General features: G+C 45.6%; 2 protein-coding genes across 3 annotated transcripts; one reads left to right on the top strand and one right to left on the bottom strand.

The window, feature by feature from the left end:
- Positions 1–9,418: 9,418 nt before the first annotated feature.
- Positions 9,419–11,189, bottom strand: LOC142998647 (histone H2A.Z). Its single transcript, XM_076148377.1, has 5 exons — positions 11,067–11,189; positions 10,745–10,822; positions 10,528–10,641; positions 9,901–10,030; positions 9,419–9,743 (listed from the first exon to the last, which is right to left on the bottom strand). The coding sequence occupies exons 1-5, from the start codon at positions 11,067–11,069 to the stop codon at positions 9,682–9,684; spliced, it is 387 nt and encodes a 128-aa protein (XP_076004492.1). The 5' UTR covers positions 11,070–11,189; the 3' UTR covers positions 9,419–9,681.
- Positions 11,190–11,581: 392 nt separating this feature from the next.
- On the top strand, positions 11,582–17,416 carry LOC142998387 (uncharacterized). Of its 2 annotated transcripts, none has more exons than XM_076148364.1 (15): positions 11,582–11,918; positions 12,197–12,291; positions 12,534–12,624; positions 12,787–12,987; positions 13,071–13,207; positions 13,454–13,705; positions 13,817–14,485; positions 14,589–14,883; positions 14,971–15,187; positions 15,275–15,481; positions 15,807–15,913; positions 16,004–16,141; positions 16,245–16,353; positions 16,497–16,617; positions 16,747–17,416. In XM_076148364.1, the coding sequence occupies exons 1-15, from the start codon at positions 11,604–11,606 to the stop codon at positions 16,889–16,891; spliced, it is 3,099 nt and encodes a 1,032-aa protein (XP_076004479.1). In that variant the 5' UTR covers positions 11,582–11,603; the 3' UTR covers positions 16,892–17,416. The 2 variants fall into 2 exon arrangements, with proteins under 2 accessions (XP_076004479.1, XP_076004470.1); XM_076148355.1 differs by having other exon boundaries at positions 16,242–16,353.
- The last annotated feature ends 2,593 nt before the right edge of the window (positions 17,417–20,009 follow it).

The following is a 20,009-nucleotide window of genomic DNA, read 5'->3' as shown; positions in this document are numbered from 1 at the left end:
TGTTCACTTATGACCTTTGACCCTGAAACCTCTGTAGGTTGTCATGGATCTCTATCCTATAGTAACTTCCAGGTGCCTTCTCATATCAGTCAGCAGCTCTTGTGATGTCTCCCCATAACTTGAAATAGCTTAGAGAATGTACCCCTGACGTATATGAAGGGTGCTGTAGGGAAAAATTATAGAAGTGTTTGGATTTGTGGTTATTATAGTTCAACACATTATAGTATAACACAGATCAATTTTACAAACCTACCAGATATGTTCCGCTTTTATTGTGGCTTCTGTGGCAACTTCTACCTTTGTGCGTTTGAAGAAATAACATGTATCTATTAGGGTCCATTCATCGACCTACAAACCTGTAAGAGAACCACAAATCTCTCCACAACGATACAACTTGCAGAGAAACAAAGGCAGAGAGTAAAGGAGCTGAAGACAATGAAGGTGTGTCAAATTGCCGGCGCATCGCTTGAACCGAGATTCTCTGTTACTTGAATGCAACCAAAATTTCAGACTCATTGTGTGTGCGCAGCTTGTAGGTGTGAACTTGTAACGCATACACATAAATTTGTATTTCATCTGGTAACGTTGCCATGTTTGTATGACATTTCGCAAAGCTTTTGGTTCGTTTTGTCCCCAATTTGCAGGCGCTAGTTCACCTCCACTTGTGTTACTCATCAGTACCACGCAGACAGCCTCGTCCTAACGGAGGTAATAATTCCCACCCATATTCCCACATGAAGGTGCACAAGTCTGGCGACAATACTCAAAATCCAGTATGTACATTTGAAGGGTTAGGCTGAAACTATACGATAGGGTCATGTTTGCGCAAAACAGAGAAGTTCATCTAAGAATTGTGGTAGCAATTGTCCTTATTGTCAGAATAGGGGTGGGAAGCTGTCTTGCTTGCTTGACTTTTTAATGTGTGCAGAGTTCGCTACAACGAGGAGGACTTATCGAGGGATTGCGCTCCTCTATGTTGCCGCCCAAACTGATCAGTAGGAGGTGCTAGAGCTGTTATTCTCCCGCCTGCTGACTGCGCCAATTCTGTTGGTAGTAACGCATTGCCAAGCTGGAGGTTTATACGGCTAATAGGTAGAGAACACTCGTTTTTCTGTATCTCCAAATTGAATTGAGATTGGTTAAAGTGGATCTTAGACACTTGCTAAGTTTACGACTCGTAATGACCGTAATGATACCGGCACAGGAAGCTGGCAGAGCGATCTAGCGCTTGTTGCGATATCGGCTCCTACTGGTCTCTCACGTCCGTTCTCTCCCTGTAACGGTCTCACTCATCATACCAAGCAGCGTCGAGTACTGCAAGAGAATGGATTCAGAAAAAAACTTAAATAACAATCAGCCTCGTTACAAGGAGCAGCTTTTTGTACGATTACAACTTCCTTAATCCCTCTACTTAATATTTTGTGTCAGGGAAGCATGAGGGCCTGCTGGACAGAGCAGATCACTAAAGTCAAACTTTGTACACAACCAAAAATGCTTTCAAAGAAATTCATGAGAAAGACAAATCCAAAAATGTTTTGCTCCAAAATATAATCAAACGCCTCAATAACCCCATAATGATCCCCGTAGTTTAGGCAAACGCCATCTACAGAATGTGGATAAAAGTCAAACTTGATGATTTTACATACTTGAAGGGGCTTTTGGGAGATTTGGTCTGAACGACATCACTCTAGGTCTTTTGAATGGACTCTCATGGATCCATCTTCTTGTTTCTTCTACAGCACAAAGACATGCACGCCACCATGAGTTAAGACCCAATTTCCCTGAAAGTCATTAGATTTTGTAAAATGACTGGACTATTACTTAAAATGAAATTCTCTTTTCTCATAGAGGAAGTGATCCATTTCCTGTATCTCATTAAACTTCCGCTCTGGGTCTTTTTTAACCGAGCATTTCCACCAACAATAAATGTTGACCCTGTAGTGGGCACCGTGTGTTGTTCCAACCCTACAATTGCGCCACAACAGAGTGGTGGAAGTGTGGGTGGGGTCATGAGACAACATTTCGGTTCCATGGAGACTGAACCGTCTCCAGAATCACAACTTTTTAGGGGGTGAAGTGCTGTCTGAGGTTTTGGCTTCTGATTCTGCCTCACACATCTCCAACTGTTCGAGTTGAAGGTTTGCGTTTGTACGAATTGCAGTACAATTGTTTATTTAGTGGAAATGTCAGTTGTCCAATCACAGTGCTGCATTCCTTTTCTGAAGGTTCATTTTCAACTGGACGATTTGTCCCATCGCAAGTCTCAAACTAAAGTTGACCTTTAGAATGCGGGACATTGGCGACCTTTCTTTACCTTTTTAAGGGTTTTTCCTGCCTCGTCTGTCTAATGGATTCTTGTGTATTTTGAAGACAAACAATAAACACTCTGTATGATGTACAGAGTCACTAAACCACCTGTGACCTGTGTCGTATTTTTGTACATACAGTTTTCACATCCAAAAGATCTGCGATAGTCTCTGTACTGATTCCTAGAAAGAAAGAAAGTTCTGTTCGCTTATCTGGATGTTGCTCCCTTTAAGTTGTTTTTGTTACATTTCGTCAACAAAGTACTGAAATGTGAATGTACAGTGAGAAAGCTCATTCTCTGGTCAGTCTTTGGTAGACTTTCATTTGTGAACGATTTCTGTTCCACACGTAGACGAAAAGCGAAAGTGGCTGCTTGGACTCCTGGATTAACTTAAGCCATTTTCTCAGAGAGAAAGGAGCTGAGCGAGTGGGGGGGCTGGCGGAGAGGAAGAATGGAGCCTGGGGGGGCTGGAATGGTTCAGAGTCCAGGCCAGCCAGCAGGACATCCTGCTTGAGCTTCCAAATACCACTTCCTCCAATAAAAAGGGGAGAGACCTTCAGAATAATCTCCCACAGAAGACACAGAGACGTTGATTGTCACCCTGGCACGAGGCCAAGGTGAAGGAGACCCCCCTCGCCTCACACACACACACACACACCCCTCCCCCACCCCCGACAAGCTTCTGGATGGCAGTCAAAAAGCTCCTCAAGGAAGTCATTAAAGCTCGACAAAGTCTCTCCTTCCTCCCTCGTCTCGCTTCGCGGGCCCGTCTGAAGGAATGCCGCTCAGAGAAACGGGCCAAACGTTCCCAGGAAAACGCTTCGTACAGAGGCCAGGTGTCGCCTCCAGGGCCAATACAATACTTGTTCTTTATGTCATCTATCAGGTGGAAGCACTGGATACATTTCCAGCCCCAAATAATTGTTGTTTCTTAGTACAAAGCTTCTTCCAAAATCCATGAAATAGTTTTTTTTTTTTCATTTCCTTTGAATAAATTATGTTCAGCCATCTAACACAACACAGCAAAAGGTTGAGAAGTGTTAGCATTTCAGTGCATGTGTGCACCGAAACTGTTTTCAATACATCACAAAAAAATCGTCAGACGATGAAGACGACGGTTCCAGATTTATGACTGCTGCTCTCCTGATATAAATTATGTATTATATGAGATGCTGACTGCCTGGATGAGCTCAGTCGAATCAGCAATATGCAGAGAAAAAGCAATATTTTACCCTCCGGTTTTAAAATTATTTGCTTTATGACTGATCTGATGTTTATGGATAACAAAATAATTATGTGGTTAAAAATTCAGCATTTGGGTTTATAGTGAGGGACTCAACATTTACTGGGTGAACTGACAACAAAAGGAAGACCACCAAAGAATTTGCAGCCTGTTTGCAAAGGGATTTCAGCCCCCTCATTGCTCCGCCATTGTCAAAAAATTTGCACAGAGACACAATAACTCAGACACAACTCATAACCCGCCCTCACCCCCCTTTGCCCGAAAGCATTGACCCCTTCCTGTTGGCTCCCCCCGTGGAATTGTGGGTGGCAATTCAGTACCTCCTTATACTTCCAAACGCTTACAAATTATCCTCTAAGAAATCCGATCAACTTGGATGTACAGCACAAAAGCGTGCAGGCTTCAAAGGGGAGGCACGAGGAGGGACGCCGCGCGCTCAGGCTCCGCTTGGATGCTGTGGTGGATTTGATTATTGTTTTGATTGTATTGTTAAGTGTACAACAACCATCCCCCCCAGCCCCCTCAAACAGGTCCTCCCTCCACCCTCCACCAACAAAGTGGGTCCAGCCTTTTGGAGCGAATCCCAAATCCAAACCTGGTCTTTGATTCTCGGGGTCTTGGCACTGCTCCCCTAACCCTGCTTTGTTCCTCTTGATGGATCTAGGCAGCGGCCTGGCGAACCGTGACCCCAGCCAGCCCACCCCGTCTGAGCACGCACACACGCACACACGCACACACGCACACACGCACATACACTAACACACACAGCAGACAGACCGTCAGACAATGCCAACAGAAAATCGGACAGAAAAAATGTTGAATCAAAGTCTCATCCTGACGGAGATCGAGGGTTTCTGCATTCTTTGTGTCTGTTCTGATATGTTAGCCATGTGTGATGGCCAAGGAGGAGAGTCTGGACCTAACGCCCATTCAGCCCAACTGAACCATCTGCCACCAGACGGCATAAAATGGCACAAACATACAAAAGTATTCCAAGTTATGTAATAAGTAAAAAACAAATAACTAAGTGAAAGATTGTAGTGTGTTAACATGTGCAAGAAAGTAAGAAACAAACAATGTACACCACAGAAAAAACTTTAACTTGACTTCTTAACAAACTCTTAATGGAAAGAACAAAAAAAAGTGAACACTATTAAACAAAAGATCAAGCAAATGAAGCAGATTCTTCTCTTAATCTGTGATGACTTCGTCCTCTGACCTCTGCTAAAAGAAACCAAACTGGTAAATCCATCCAGATGCCGATGGCTTCCATAGAAGAGCTGCAGAGGACGATGCATGTTGCTGCTGCTGCCACCTCCACCGCTGCTGCTGCACTTCCTGGACGTTAATTAGAACCAAATGCCAAATGCAAAGGACCAAAGGACCCCCCCACCCCCACCCGTACTCCCCTCTTAATCGACTTAATGGTTGAGCGCTGCCCTGCATGACCTCGTTAGCATGCCGCTTTTCACCCAAACACGCCACCAATGGTCCAGCAAACGAGCCAATGCTTTCGTTAAAGAGGTCAAAGGTTAACAAAGGAAGGAACCTCAACATTCAGTTTAACTTCAGGAGAGACCTGATGCAACAAGACTGCTTCTGTGTTTACACGAGGCGTTCATATGTTTCCACTTTCTGTTCTTGTGATCTGCGTTGTGATTGGCTCTCGGCACCCTGGTCATCGGGTGATTCATGTTAGCTCATTGCACAGCGTTCCATCTTTTCCAATTGTTAAAATAACTGTGTAAAATAACAGTGCAAAGGATCCAAAATGTATTAACCAGAGCAAACAGAAAGTCATTTGCTACTCTTAACTCATAAATGTGTCCAAGCTGTGAAGTAACAAGGTGTGCTATTCATCTCAATGTCTGGATGATTCGCATGCACTTGCATTTGCATGAACTTGCATTTTTCCTTATCCAGATCACATCTGAACATGAGGTGTAAATGGAGTCATGGTGTGCACCAGTTAGGTGACGATTCCTCCCTTTCTTTCCTGGCAAACGAAGCAGAGGGACGTTCGCCCCCCGGTGGTGCTTTGACTCATTTGTTCGGTTAAAACTCCAGCTTCTCCTGCAACTTTGATTAGTTTGGACAAGCAGACAGAAGCTGAATCCTCCAAAATCTGTCCCGTCTGATTTCAGGACACAAAGGATGAAAAGGAAGCGATTATTCCTTAAGTCCCCCGGAAAGATGAGATGGGAATCAGTGCTTTGTCATAATTATTTACATTGAAGTCTTTCTTCTTCTTAATCTTTAAACCTTTCCAAACATCGTCGCGCATGAGCTGGAACCGTTGGACCGTGATGCCATCGTGTAAGGTAAGCTACATATATGTTAACGAAAGGTAAAAGGAAAGGAAATGTTGTACTTCTGTTTTGTGTGGTTTTAAGTTCAGGTTGTAACACCCTCAAAATGTCCTAAACTTTGTATTCGTAGGATTTTTCCAAGACAAGGTTCTTCTTCTTCTTTTCCATATCGTCTACGTTCACCTGTATGTAACTTTTATTACACTGCAATTAAAGCCACAAATCAATAAACAGTAACACCATCATTTCACCAAAATCATAGTTGTCTATTCTAAGTAGTGGCTGCAGATCTAGTGATTATAAACTGATTGATTAGGTCATGACATCGTCTTGGTTGGTAAAAGGCCCTGACTTCTGCTGTGATGTTATAGCATCATCTAGTGGAACAACGTAGTAATGCTCATGTATATGCCGGCGGACCCACAACCACACACACCTGGATAGCAGCAGAGATTTGATGACTGTTAAAGCTGATCTTGATTGACTGGTCACGCTTTAAAATATTGCAGCGTGTTTGGGGATTATGGGTGGCTAGGAACTTCCCATAATCCCTTGGGGTGGTGTTTGGTGTGGTGTCTTTACTGTCTTACCTAAATGAGTTTTACTGTTGCTCTGATGGTCAAGCTGCCAGTCCTAACAACATCCCCCCCGACACCTACAGCCATCACAGACTTCCTGACAGGAACCCACTTCCGACAGGAAGCAGCACGTGAAGCTTGGGAAACACATCTCTGACTCGCGGACCATCAGCACCGGCTCCCCTCAGGGCTGCATTTTTTCCCCTCTGCTCTTCTCCTTGTACACAAACGACTGCACCTCCAGTCATCAGTCAGTCCAGCTTCTGGTGTTCGTGGACAACACCACCCTCATTGGACTCATCTCTGATAGGAACGAGTCCGCCTTCAGGTGGGAGATTGATCGTCTGGTAAACTCATGCGGGCAGAACAATCTGGAGCTTAATGCTATGAAGACAAAGGAGATGGTTGTGGATTCTCGGTTGAACGCAGCCCCACCTGTCCCTATCCTTCTGTGTGACTCCCCAGTAGACATTGTGGAGTCCTTTTGCTTCCTGATCCATCATCTTCCAGGACCTCAAGTGGGAGCTCAACATTAGCTCCATCACCTGCAGAGCTCAACAGAGGATGTTCCTTCTGCGGCAGCTGAAGAAGTTCAACCTGCCAAAGACAATGATGGTGCACTTCTACTCTGCCATCATTGAGTCATCCTCACTTCCTCCATCACCAACTGGTGCCACTGCCAAGGACAAGGGCAGGCTCCAGCGTATCATCCGCTGTGCAGAGAAGGTGATCGGCTGCAGTCTGCCGTCCCTATAGGACCTGTACGCCTCCTGGACCCTGAGGCGGGCAGGCAAGATTGCGGCCGACTCCTCCCACCCCGGACACAAACTGTTCGAAAGCCTCCCCTCTGGCGGGAGGCTGAGGTCCATCATCTCCTTATCATCTCCTTTATTTATTTTCCAAGTCTTGCATCCGTATAACAAAACCGGTAACACTAGAGTCTTATACAGCCTAATCTTTGTCTTCTTTGAGATGTTCTTTGAGCTCCATATCTTTCTTAGCCTAGTATATGCAGCCCTTGCCTTTGATAGCCCGAAAACTCTTCGTCAGTCTTCAGTAACTCAGCCATAATGTTATCGATTCCTGGCGCCTTCCCGTTCTTTAGTTTCGTGACTGCGTCCTTTACTTCTCCAAGAATTGGAGTATGTGCTGGCTACTCGCTGCCTCCTCTGCTTCACTTGCAATGTTCTCCAACCATTTCTTCTTGTCTGATTTTCAACTTTGTTTCACCTCCCCGTCTTCCTCTCTGTATTTTGTTTTCAGCTGCCCCTTTACCCTCTCTGACAGTGTGCTTAAGATCTTCTCATTTATCTGCTGTCGCTGGTCTATCAACCTCCATGATTCTCCACTGATCCATGGCTTCTTCTTCTGCCGGGGTCTACCCAAGACCGCTTCCGCATCCTCTATGTACGCCTTCTTAATAACCCGAAAATCTAGCTCCACTTCATTCTCCTCGTCCGCTGGTTTTTCTTCTTCTTCTTCGAGTACTTGGTACCTATTTCCCAAAGTGATCTTAAATGCATTCCTCACATCTTCTTCCTTCAATTTGGATGTGTCATACTTAACTCTGTTGTTACTCCTCTGTGTTGGTGCTCTCTTTAACCTGAGCTTTATCGTTGTGCATACCAGATAGTGGTCACTTCCGATGTCTGCTGGCCTGTAGACCCTTGTGTCTTCCACCGAATTTCTAAACCGCTTGCTTACCAAAACATGGTCTATCTGGTTCCTCGTCTTGCCCTCTGGTGAAATCCATGTTGCTTTGTGGATGGTCTTGTGCAGGAACAATGTTTCTGTTATCACCAGTTCGTTGATGTCACACATCTCACATAATCGTTCTCCATTATCATTCCGCACTCCCAGTCCATGCTTGCCCATAACTCTTTCAAAGTCCCAGTTTTGATCTCCAACCTTTGCATTCATGTCTCCAGTGACGATTAACATATCATGCTCATTCCTATTATCCACTACATCCTGCAGTCTTGTGTAGAACTCATCCTTCACCTGCTCGTCTGCTTCTTCTGTGGGTGCATAAATGTGTATGACGGTCAATTTTATGTGCCTGGAGTAGAATCTGGCCTGAATTATTTCCTTTGCTGCTTGGGCAATAGTGCCACTGCTGTACAGCGTTCCTACATTCCAATTGCCAAATCTCATAGCATGTTTTGCGGGAGGTCAGAGGTCATTGGGACACACAAACCGCCTCACCACAATAAGGTGATGATCCCGCGAGACAGTCAAGTGAAAACCTACTTGGCAATAAAGCTCTTCTGATTATGAACATTGTGCACTTAGACTATGTTATGTATAATGGTTCGTCCTTCAGTAGAAACACATTTTGTTCTAAACTTGGACATAGCGTAATGTTTCCAAAGCTCTTTTCCAGTCATGTAGAGGTATACAGCATTGGAAGAAAATTGAAAGCACTCCATTTTTTTTTCTTAAATCAGGAACTCTACATGTATGACAGCCATTCCATCCCACTGTTTGTTGAATTCCAACACAAGCACGCCTCATTCTACTTAATGAGGCACTGATTACTTAAAACCAATTACCCTTATTTGGAGAGGAAAATATCAAAACCAATGCTGTGGTCATCACTATCCTTGCAATAGGAACAGCTGGTTGTCAAAAACAGCCAGTAGTAACTCAGAGGGGACCAAAAAAAAAACAAAAAAACATTGACCATGCCAAAATAGTTCAAAAGAAAAGTTGAGTGAGTTAAAGGGTTGAATTCTGGCTTTACTGTCAGGGATACAGTGAGCGTCAGGTTGCTTCTATCCTTACAATTTCAGAGACCGCGGTTCATAGTTCAGTAATAAAGGGATAGTAGACTTTTCTTATAAGAACATGGTCAAGCAGCAGACATTGGGGAAGACAAAGCTACAGACCAGCAGAGGGCAAAAACAACTTTCCACTGATATGACCGCCAACCCATAGTCAGTGAGATGGTTTCAAAAGGAAAATGAGTGAGAGGACAAGGTGAAAATGCCCAATGACAGCTTTATTAAAACATTCACTACATGGGAACGCAACAAATGTAAGCAAGTTTCAACACACAAACTGCAGCACGGAGAAGACAAAAGGCCAACGCAAACACAAGCTTCTCTGAAGCCACTTAAAAAAATACCCCAGGTGAGTAAATGCAAGCTCAACCATACCAAGATCTAACAGCACTAATCTATGACACTAAACCACCGATACAGACTTCATCCCGAGACGGCACAGATCCCACAGCGCTGCATGTTATACAGTCTTCTGCTGGCCCTTCTTCCCAATCAGAGACTTGTGGATGTGTGGGATCACACCTGAAACAAACAGGAAGGGGCGTTAAGGAGCTGTAGAGGTCAATATGTCCCGTCCCATCAGCTGTTTATAAATTCCAAACTTTAAAAATCTATCCAGTAGAGCCAAGCTCATCATTTAAACGTGACGTAGGCAGTGTGTACAGATCTGCTGCCTTACCTCCACCGGCAATGGTGGCCTTGATGAGTGAATCCAGCTCTTCGTCTCCTCTGATGGCGAGCTGCAGATGGCGTGGGGTGATACGCTTCACCTTCAGGTCCTTTGATGCGTTTCCGGCCAACTCTAGGACCTGAGGAAAAAAAAAAGGATTTAAACATTTACATACGAGGGCAAACAAGAGCAACTCCTCTTTCCGCAAGTACTGTGGCAAAAGGTCAGTATCAGTTAGTGCACACATGGTTAAATGAAGGGACTTATAAAGATTTCCACCAATACACCACCACCATAGTTTCACACAAGGGGAGGGGGTCGAAAATGTTTAGATCTGGTATCCACACTGGTTTAATATTTAGTATTTGAATCTTTGTTGGTTGGTTTGTATTGTCTGTCATGTTGTCAGACCAGTGATGAAAACACATAACCACCTGTTCACAATTGTTCATACTTCCCCTGTGCTTCACTTTATTAAAGGTTGCTTGAATAAAATATGATGGACTCTTTACAATTGGAGACATGTCTACATACTACTTTCCTGTGACATTTAACGCAGTACTTTAAAGCACAGGTCGTGAAATCTAAACTTTAGCATCCAGCAGCAGCGGGTCGGCGGGCTGCAGCTCCTCTTACCTCGGCGGTCAGGTACTCCAGGATAGCCGCGCTGTACACCGCTGCAGTGGCTCCAACTCTGCCGTGGCTGGTAGTTCTGGACTTCAGGTGTCTGTGGATGCGACCCACTGGAAACTGCGGCGACAAGGATTTAGCAGCGCTAAGACATTTCATTTTATTTGTCTTTCTCGCCTTGTTAAATTAATTTAACACATGGATGAAAATGTTGGCGACAAACCTGCAACCCTGCCCTCTGTGAGCGCGATATAGCCTTCGTCTTTGTCTTGCCAGAGTCTTTACCAGCTTTGCCACCAGCCTGTTACAACACAAACGTTACAAATCACGTCAAAGCAAATACGTTATTTTCTAAACAGACAAATAAATTAAAGCAGCGAACCGCCGTCTGTTTGGCCCCACGGTTAGCGTTTTTTTGCTAAGCTAGTTAGCGCGCTTACATAGCAGCCAGCGTTGGCTCCCGTCGCTTCACATAAACGGTTTCTGGAGTGCATTTATCTCCTTAATCCATATAAAGCGATATGCGAGTGGACATAGATCCTCACCATGTTTGAAATAGAATAATTTGTGATGCTGCAGCACAAAAACCGGTAGGAAGTCACCACGGGGGGCCGACTACTGAATTTCAACTACAACGCCCGCTCACAATTGTGGATTATATGTAGCTCGTGTTCATCCGGGTAATTGCGGGCTCGCGTGAACCAATCGTGTCTCGCTCAGTGTTTCTTGGCACTGATTCCAGCCAATCGGGAACAGAGCAGCGCGCTTTGCGGGAAAATGACGCCATGTTGGGCTAAGTGCTATGGGAAATGTAGTCCTGATTTATTGATCTGGCCCCTGATCAATAATTACGTAACAAATAACACAATCAAGGTTGCATTTAATAAACTCATAAATAGAATATGGGAAAAATGAATCAAATGGGGGCGCCATGACACCAGCAGTTACCATTTTCAATATATTTTAAAGAAGAATAATCAAATATTTGTACACTCCAGACCAGTAGGTTGCGGTATATGCAACTCTGAGACTTGTCAGCGGTTTTCAGAAGAAGAAGAAGAAGAAGAAGAAGAAAAACAAACATGGACCTTATCGAGAGGAGGTTAGCCGAGGAGGTCCGCAAATATGAACATTTGTACGACACCTCGTCGCGTAAGCACCAAGACTACCAGGTGGTGGTTAACTCATGGAGAGAGATATCTGCACACGTTGGTCTGGACGTCCGGGAGTGTATGAGGAAGTGGAAATACGTCAGGGACAAATACGTTCGCGTCCAAAAGAAAGTACGGAGGGGCGGAAAACCAGGCAGCAAAGTGCGGGCGTTCGCTGTGTTTTTGTCCTGGCTGGAGCCGCACATTAAACACAGAAGCATGGAGATAAATTACGAGGACAAGGAGGCGAGTTTTGCTTTAACGTCCCCACAAACCAGTCAGCGTTTATCCGCTCACACACTCGACTGGTGTTCACCTTAAAGTGACACCCCGGCAATTTTAATATTTGAAGACTTTCAGCTCCTTTACTCTCTGTGGTTGTTTCTTTGTAAGTTGTATCATTGTGTAGATGTCTGTGGTTCTCTTACAGGTCTGTAGGTCTTTGAATGGACCCTAATGGATCCATGTTCTTTCTTCTACAGCACAACCATTGTTATGCTATGCAATTTTCTTCACGTTCACAGGTCAGAAATGAGTTGAGCTGTAACCTGTCCGACATACAAGCCGACATACAACACACACCCATAGAAACGGTAACCCAGGCGACCCAGCCACCATGGTAAGGTCCTCTTCTATCATCACCAAGACAACAGATGTGGAACTGTAATGAATCTGATTTGTCAGTTTATATAACGGGACTGCACATTCTGAACTTCTCCTTTGACTTTGTAATGATACTTTACAGAAGTTAAAAGTTTAGCATGTCAGGAACCAGACGAGTGAACTAAATACATGTTGACGTACTGACTGATGTAATCGTTAATCAATAGGCTAACATAACAACATTCTTCTGATCCATAGGGAAGGAAATTTAAAGAACCGACTCACCAACGCTGAGCGATTCTCCTGCAGCGCTCCATTCAACAACATGGAGGAATACCCTGAATTAATGGTGAGTCAATCAAAATATAATAAAAAAAATGTGAACTCATTGATCACTTCAAGGCTCAAGCTCTGTTGTATCATTGTGTAGATGTTTGTGGTTCTCTTACAGGTCTGTTTGGTCTATATTATTCATTTTTGAGTAATGTGTGTGTGTTTTTTTGCGTTGAAGGACTGTTTGCCACCAGGTTACACATACCATGTATGCACCTATTCAAGAGTAAGCCACTCCACTGACCACATAGATTTCGAGGCTACGCTCCGCATGCCCCTCAGAGCCGTGGACGAGGTCAAGGCGTGGCTGAAGTCCACATCTGTAGCCTGGCGGGTGGACCACACCAGGCCCTCCAAAGGCCAGAGGACCATTTTCAAAGTGAGTTTGTTCTTTCCCCCGCATGGTGTTTTTGATGGATAAGTGCTCCTACAATGACCTTTCAATGTGACCTCTACTCTTAGGCCGACTACAGGTGCCATCACAACACCAGGCCCAGGGGACGGCCGAAGGAAGGTGGGTCGTCCAAGAACACAAACTGCCCGGCCAAGATGAAGATTACCCTGGTGCGCACAGAGGTCTACCACGGTCGACAGAGCAGGTCACCCACTCCGCACTGCAGTGACTGTGATGAAACGTTTTGGGAAATGAATGAATGAAAAATGAAATGAGATCGAGCTTTCAACTAGTCAGCTGACCGCCTCATCAAACGCATCACAGTGATGTCAGACTCGTCTAACTTTAACAACTACTGCAAAAGTGAAAGCAACAACAAAACAAAAGATGGAACTTGAGATGTGAAATTCTCTTTTGCTCATTTGTTTTGTCCCTTTTTCCCCCCACACAGAAGTACAGACCCTCACGTGCCCGACTTCCCCACAATGATAAAGATCTCCAGCATTCATAACCACAGCATGAACATGGGAAATGATACGCTCCAGCAGGATTTTGGGACAGAGGCGGCTGAGAAGCTGACCGAGCTGTTCCGGGCTGGACACTCTCCATCTTCGGCGCTGGATGTTCTCAGATATGATCTGCAGGTGGAGCATGAGGGCGACGACGACCCGTCCTTGTGTCCCGACCTGCAGTTCTGTTACAGGTGCGTGTGACGACAACCAGCTGACATCGGTTTATTTCAGATCAGAGACGCGTGACATGAAGCAAACTGCGGCAAACTTTGGTGTTTCTGACGTGTCGTTCTTTCTCGCAGGTTGTATCATCTGATATTCCGGCGGGAGCATTGCAGTCTTAGCGGTAAAGCCATGGCCGAGGCTTTGGAGAGGCAGATATCGCAGTACAACAGCCAGTGTGGGAGTGACTGTGCCCGGTTAAACCCCACCGCTGATGGTAGACAATTTACTGTAGCGATCTGCTCACCTCTGATGAAGAGGGTCCACGCTGGACTCAAACACAGCGGGGAGGCGGTCTTTATGGACTCATCAGGCAACATGGACCGACAGCACTGCCACGTGTTCCTCCTGCTGACACGCAGCGGCGCCGGAGGCCTTCCCTTGGGAATTGTCGTTACACAATCGGACAAGGAGAGCGTCATCTTCCAGGGCCTGCAAACGCTGAAATCTCTCCTGGTGGAAGATGCGTTTTCAGGTCGAGGGTTGTTAGGTCCTCAAGTCTTCCTGACGGACGATTGTCAAGCGGAGAGAGCAGCCGTCCATCAAGCCTTTCCCCAGACGGCGCTTCTGCTCAGCCGATTCCATCTGCTGCAAACAGTGTGGAGTTGGCTGTGGAATAAAGAGAACGACATCGTCGACACAGACCGAGTGGCCCTCTTCGCTTATGTGAAGAAGATCCTCTACGCCAGGGAGGAGACTGAAGCACAGAGTGTGTATGAGGAGGCCTCACAAAGCCCACTGATGAACAGGTGAGTACCAATCCAAAACATCACAATGCTATTCTGCTCATTTGATATCATTCACAACAATTAACAGAGGTCATCTCTATTTGGTTTCTGTTCTGTTTTAAAGCAACAACAACTTCAAGGAATACCTAACAAAACTGTACAGCCGCAAGGAATGTTGGGCTCTGTGTTACCGAGCAGGAGACCAAGCCAACCAATCAGCAACGACGATGCTCAAAGACAAAATTTTACACAGAACCAAATCCTTCAACGCGGTCCAGCTCTTTGATTTTCTTACGACTCGTCTCAACGCGTACTACACGGCCCGTATCACAGACACGGCCACGGGACAATGGGAGGGTTTCCAAAAATCCAGATTCTTGGTGAAGAACAGCGACGTGAAGCCAGAGAACATAGAACAAGTAAGCGTACACTCAATACTCCGCTACGAGTCCACAGTAAACAAGTTGCATCGTCATTTGTTTTTGTCTGTGTACGTGTTCGCACAGATCAATGGATCGCACTTCGAGGTCCGAAGCTCGTCGACCCCAGGGCAGGTCTACACCGTGGACCTGGACGTGGACATGTGCTCGTGTCTGCCGGGAAGTTCCGGTGGCCCGTGCAAGCACCAAGCTTCTGTCGCAGCAAGATATCCTGGCGACTGCTGTGATTCTCTGCCTGTTGCAGCCACAACAAGAGAACAGTTACAGCAAATTGCCACCGAACGTAAGTACGAGCCGGTCAAATGACATCTGCTTCTCCAATAAGGTAGCATTGAGTTCTGATGATGATCAAAGCTCTTTGGTGTCTCAGCTCCCAGAGTGGGTGAGCAGTGGGACTCCATGTGCCAGGAGTTTGCAGCTATGGTGGACAATCGGAAGGAGCTGCATTGCGCCGCGTCTGCCTTCATCAAGACCTTCAACAGGCTGAAAGGAAACCCCTCAATGCTGAAGTCGGCGATGCACATGTTTTCTACGCCGACGCCGACAACGTCTCAGCTGTCTAGTCGGCACACAACGCGTGAGTACCAACAGTTGGCACAAGGGGGCGATCATCACCATGCCTCTCAGCTCAGTGGACAGACTGAGGCCTGGTTTATTTCAGTCATCCTGGAAGTCCCCTTAATCATACGTTTCATATGGGGTTTTTTTCGGGTCAGAGTGATCATTTGTATTTCAGACCAATCAAAACCAGGATCCTTCACAAGGACAACAACATCTGGGCGTGATAATCTGTACATTTCTACCAAGAGATTAAACGACAAAACATGAGTGTGAAGGACAAAAGAATCATCGGATAAATGTTTGTGTTTGACCGCTTCTCTTGTATTCTTGTTCACCTGCAGCTCAGCCAATGGGGATGAAGTCAGCAGCGAAGGCTCAGCAGGGGGTGAAGATGGCAGCCAGTGAGAACCAGCAGATCATCCCTGCAAAGATCGCAGCCCCGACACAGGTACCCCACAACCCAAGACTCTCATTCAACTCCAGCCCATACCTCAGCCAAGGCAGAGTAGTCCTCAAATGATTATGATTACATTTACAGGTATCCACGGCAACCGGCCGAGTCTCTGCCACATCTCCCACAGTGATGATGGTGCAGCTTCCTAACGGGCAGAGGGTTCCTGTGCACGGCCTCATCCGGGCTGCACAGCTTCCTGTCATCCTGCCAATACCTGTCCAGGTGAAACACACACACACACACACACACACACACACACACCCTTAAAGTGATAATAACAAATGTTGAGGATAATATATCTCTTATTAAATTAAATCTATAGCAGACTCTGAACATGACCGCAGCAGCTGCCCCGCCCAGAGCCACGATCCTCCAGCACACCAAGCCCCGGCCTGGGCAGAAGATACTGGTTCCCAGTAACAAGCTGGTTCAGGGTAAGAGGACTCGCAGACGCCGAGCCGGTTTTCACAGGACACGTTTTTTCGTACACTGCAAGCTCGGAGCAGTGTGACGAAATGTGGTGGCGGTTAGCGTGATGTCCCCCTTACGTTGGTCTTCTATCTTCTCCGCCACCCAGCTGCCCTCTGTGACCACCAGGACTACCACATCCGAGAAGACGCAGCCCTGGGAGGGATCAAGGCCCAGGGACCCGGAGAGGGCCCCACCAGTAAATGGAGGTCCCGGCTCATGAGGAACAGGTATAAATGGAGGCGGCAACGCTTTAGAATCATGTTCTCACTTTGTGCCACTGTGGAGCTCAGTGACAGAGTTGGCCATGTGCAAATGCTTTAATATCCATCAATGTGTTTCCTGTTTTGTTCCTGCAGAGCAGCGGCCAGTGAGAATCGGAGGAAGAAAAGGGAGCAAGTGAAGCGCCTGGAGAACCACATCGCCGTCCTGGAAAGCCAAAACAAGACACTGAACGAGGAGCTCAAATCCTTCAAAGACGTCTCGGGCCACGAGGCTGAGTGACTCGTCCACCCGCCTGCTCCCACACAGGCCTGCTCCATGCTCTGTGCTAGTTTAGACATCGCATGCTTTGCACGTGCAGTTCACGTCGCAATGGCCACGATAGTCACGTTGAGAGTTCAGAATTGAGGTTAGCAATTTTCAAGATTTTCCTTTGTCCTTCTGCATTTGCATGAAGCAGGCGTGTGGATTGGTGAGGTCAGACCCATCGTCTGATACTCCAACCTCTAAAAACACGAGCGCCTCTTCAGGGGAGTCTCCTTCATCTACGTTTACGTCACAATAATAACAATTAAAGAACAACGTACTGAAATAAAAGAGGTTAGAATCAAAGTTTTGTTTGGTAGCTGCTCTATCTAAAGGTGACCTCCAGAGAAACGCCTGCCTTGCTCAAGAGCCCTGTTGACCCCTGATGAGCTCTGTGCTGCGGTGCTAGTTTGAGCCAGCAGGTGGTGCTGCAGCTCCTCTGATCTCATTGACAGCACGCTAAGGATGTTGATTATAAATAAAATCTTTTATAGCTTTTTAGATTTTTATACTTTGTGTTTTGATTGCATCGTTCTTTTACTCTCTCCTCCACTTCCTACTGGTCTTTTCTTTACTTTCCACTGAAAGAGTGGAGCAACTTTAAGAACTTAAATTTGACAAATTGAAGATGCATTTCCTTTTCTGCTCTACCTTTTTGCTGTTTCTTTCACTTTCTCTCATTCATTCAATCCTTACAGCAGGAGATGCAGCACGTGCAACATCTTCATTTACTTTCGTTTTCTTGTCCTTCACTTTCTTCCTACAGACTGTGTTAATGTGTAACAGGCTCCAGTGTCTGTGTGTGTGCGTGTGTGTGTCACAGCTGGTGGTGGGCTGGTCACGACTAAATTGCATACCGTTCATTCTCCTTTCAACTCTCTCTGTCTCTCTCGACCCTCCGCCTCGCTTCCCCATTCCTTCTCTCTCCCTTAGTAACTGGCCCTCGCCTCTCCCTCTTCATCTCTGTGACGCCTGCAGCCGCCTGACTTCTTCCAAAGTCACTTTTTACTGTCACTACTTTAATTCTAAAACTTTGAAAAGTGTCCAAGTATCCACAGTAGCTCCAGACTGCATTAATTCGCCTTGAGTGTTTATACTGCAAAATTCTTTTGTTTTGTGATTTAGCTTATGTTAAAAATGGATATTTGTGTTTGACACTGAGTGATAGATGGAGCTCAATATAGCAAGACTGATGCAGGTTGAGTCCAATACATTTACCAGCGTCACTCTGCGCTTGTTTGCTGTCTTTGCTAATGGAGTCTTCGCCTTCACAGCTCCGCAGTCGCGTCCCTCTATTTTCCACTGAAGTATCTGGGGTCTCTGCGGGCGCGGTGACCTCGACGTTTCTCACGCTCTTTGGCCGCAGTGGCTTCCTCTGAGCACGGCCTCACTTCTCAGCTCATCCTGTTGTCCCCCCCGTGGCTTGTGAGAAGGTTATTGGTTTCCTGACGCTTATCTTCATCAATGTGACGGCCCTTCTCAAACCTTCTTTATCAGTGTTTATGAGTATTACAAAATGAGCAGTTCAGCTATGGTCACATTCCAATGTTTCCCAAACCTCTTAGTTCTCATCTGGAACAGGGCGAGGAGTCTCGAAGTCTGCAGCCAACAGCGAAGGTGACGGAAGAACCAGCAAAGAAAACCCATGTAAACTCAAAAGTTTATACATTTTTACCAAAGGTAGATTAAGAAATCAGATGTGAGCTGGTGTAACGCACAACGCACACACATACACACTTAAGTGATAATAATAAATGTTAAGGATAATATATATCTTATTAAATTAAATGTATAGCAGACTCTGAACATGACCGCAGCAGCTGCCCCGCCCAGAGCACGAACAATCGCTGAACAGTAAATCCATATAAGAGTATGTCAGCTATTTACAAACAGCCATCGTCTCAAAAATACAAGTTGAGGACAGTGAGTCACACCTCTGATTTCTTGGACATCTTCTTTCTTCCTTTAATCTTCTCCTACTTCTGAATACTCCATGATCCTCAGCTCCTTCCTGTCTGAACTCTTGCTTCTCTGTAAGTTGTATAATTGGGTGGGTGTTGGTCTGTAGGTCTTTGAATGGACCCAGATGGATCCATGAACATGTGTTAAAGCCTCTTAAAGCTCCTTTACATAGAAGTTAATGTTCACCTATGACCTTTGACCCTGAAACCTCTGTATGGTTTCATGGATCTCTATCCTATATTAACTTCCAGGTGCCTTCTCACATCAGTCATCGTCTCATTCGATGTCGCCCCATAACACAAAGTAGCTGAGAGGATGTTGTGGTGGTAAATGCTGGGCCTTGTGAAGAAAAATAGTAGAAGAAGAAAATAGATTTTACATGGTGTTGATGTCATTATAGCTGAACACATTTCATTCGTTCAGTACATTCAGCTTTTATTGTGGCGTGCATAACTGCTATCTTTGTGCTCTGGAAGAAATGACAACATGGATCAATAAGGGTCCATCCAAAGACCTAGAGACCTGTAAGAGAAGCACAAACATCTACACAATGATACAACTTGAAAAAACTTGAGAAACAAAGACAGAGTTTAGACGTAAAGGAGCTAAGGATCATCAGTTTGTCACCCTCAACGTCGCATTAAATCCAAATCGCCAACAGACTACGTTTTTATATTTGTTGCTCTGTGTAATCTGTTAAAGTACACAGGAGCGAATGGGTTAAATATGGGATGTTAATGGATTTTACAAGTGTGTGTGTATGTAACGAAACACACACACACACACACACACACACACACACACATACACACATACACACATACTCTGGTCCCAGCTGGACTTTGACAGATGGTCCAATGGGAAAGTGCTGGACAGGGGTGAGGGGGTGGGGGGTAATGGATGAAGACTGTGTGCTTAGTGTGTGTGGAAGCGCAATAGGGGAGGGTGGAGGGTCATTTGTTCCTGAAAGAATAAAGGAATAAGAATGAGGTTAGAAACCTCATGGGAGGGGGCAGCATAGTCCTGCTGACACCAGACTAATGTGTGTTTATTGAAACACACAAGTACAGACACAGTACAGGCAAGGAAGGAGTGATAAATGAGAGGATGATATTACATTTATTTGTATTGT

The sequence above is a fragment of the Genypterus blacodes genome, unplaced genomic scaffold, assembly GCF_046128005.1.
Source record: "Genypterus blacodes isolate CSIRO-AG114 ecotype Tasmania unplaced genomic scaffold, CSIRO-AGI_Gbla_v1 ptg000002l_1, whole genome shotgun sequence".
Classification (NCBI taxonomy): Eukaryota; Metazoa; Chordata; class Actinopteri; order Ophidiiformes; family Ophidiidae; genus Genypterus; species Genypterus blacodes.
The sequence above is the reverse complement of the archived record's forward strand: the minus strand, read 5'-3'. Positions and strand labels throughout refer to the sequence as shown.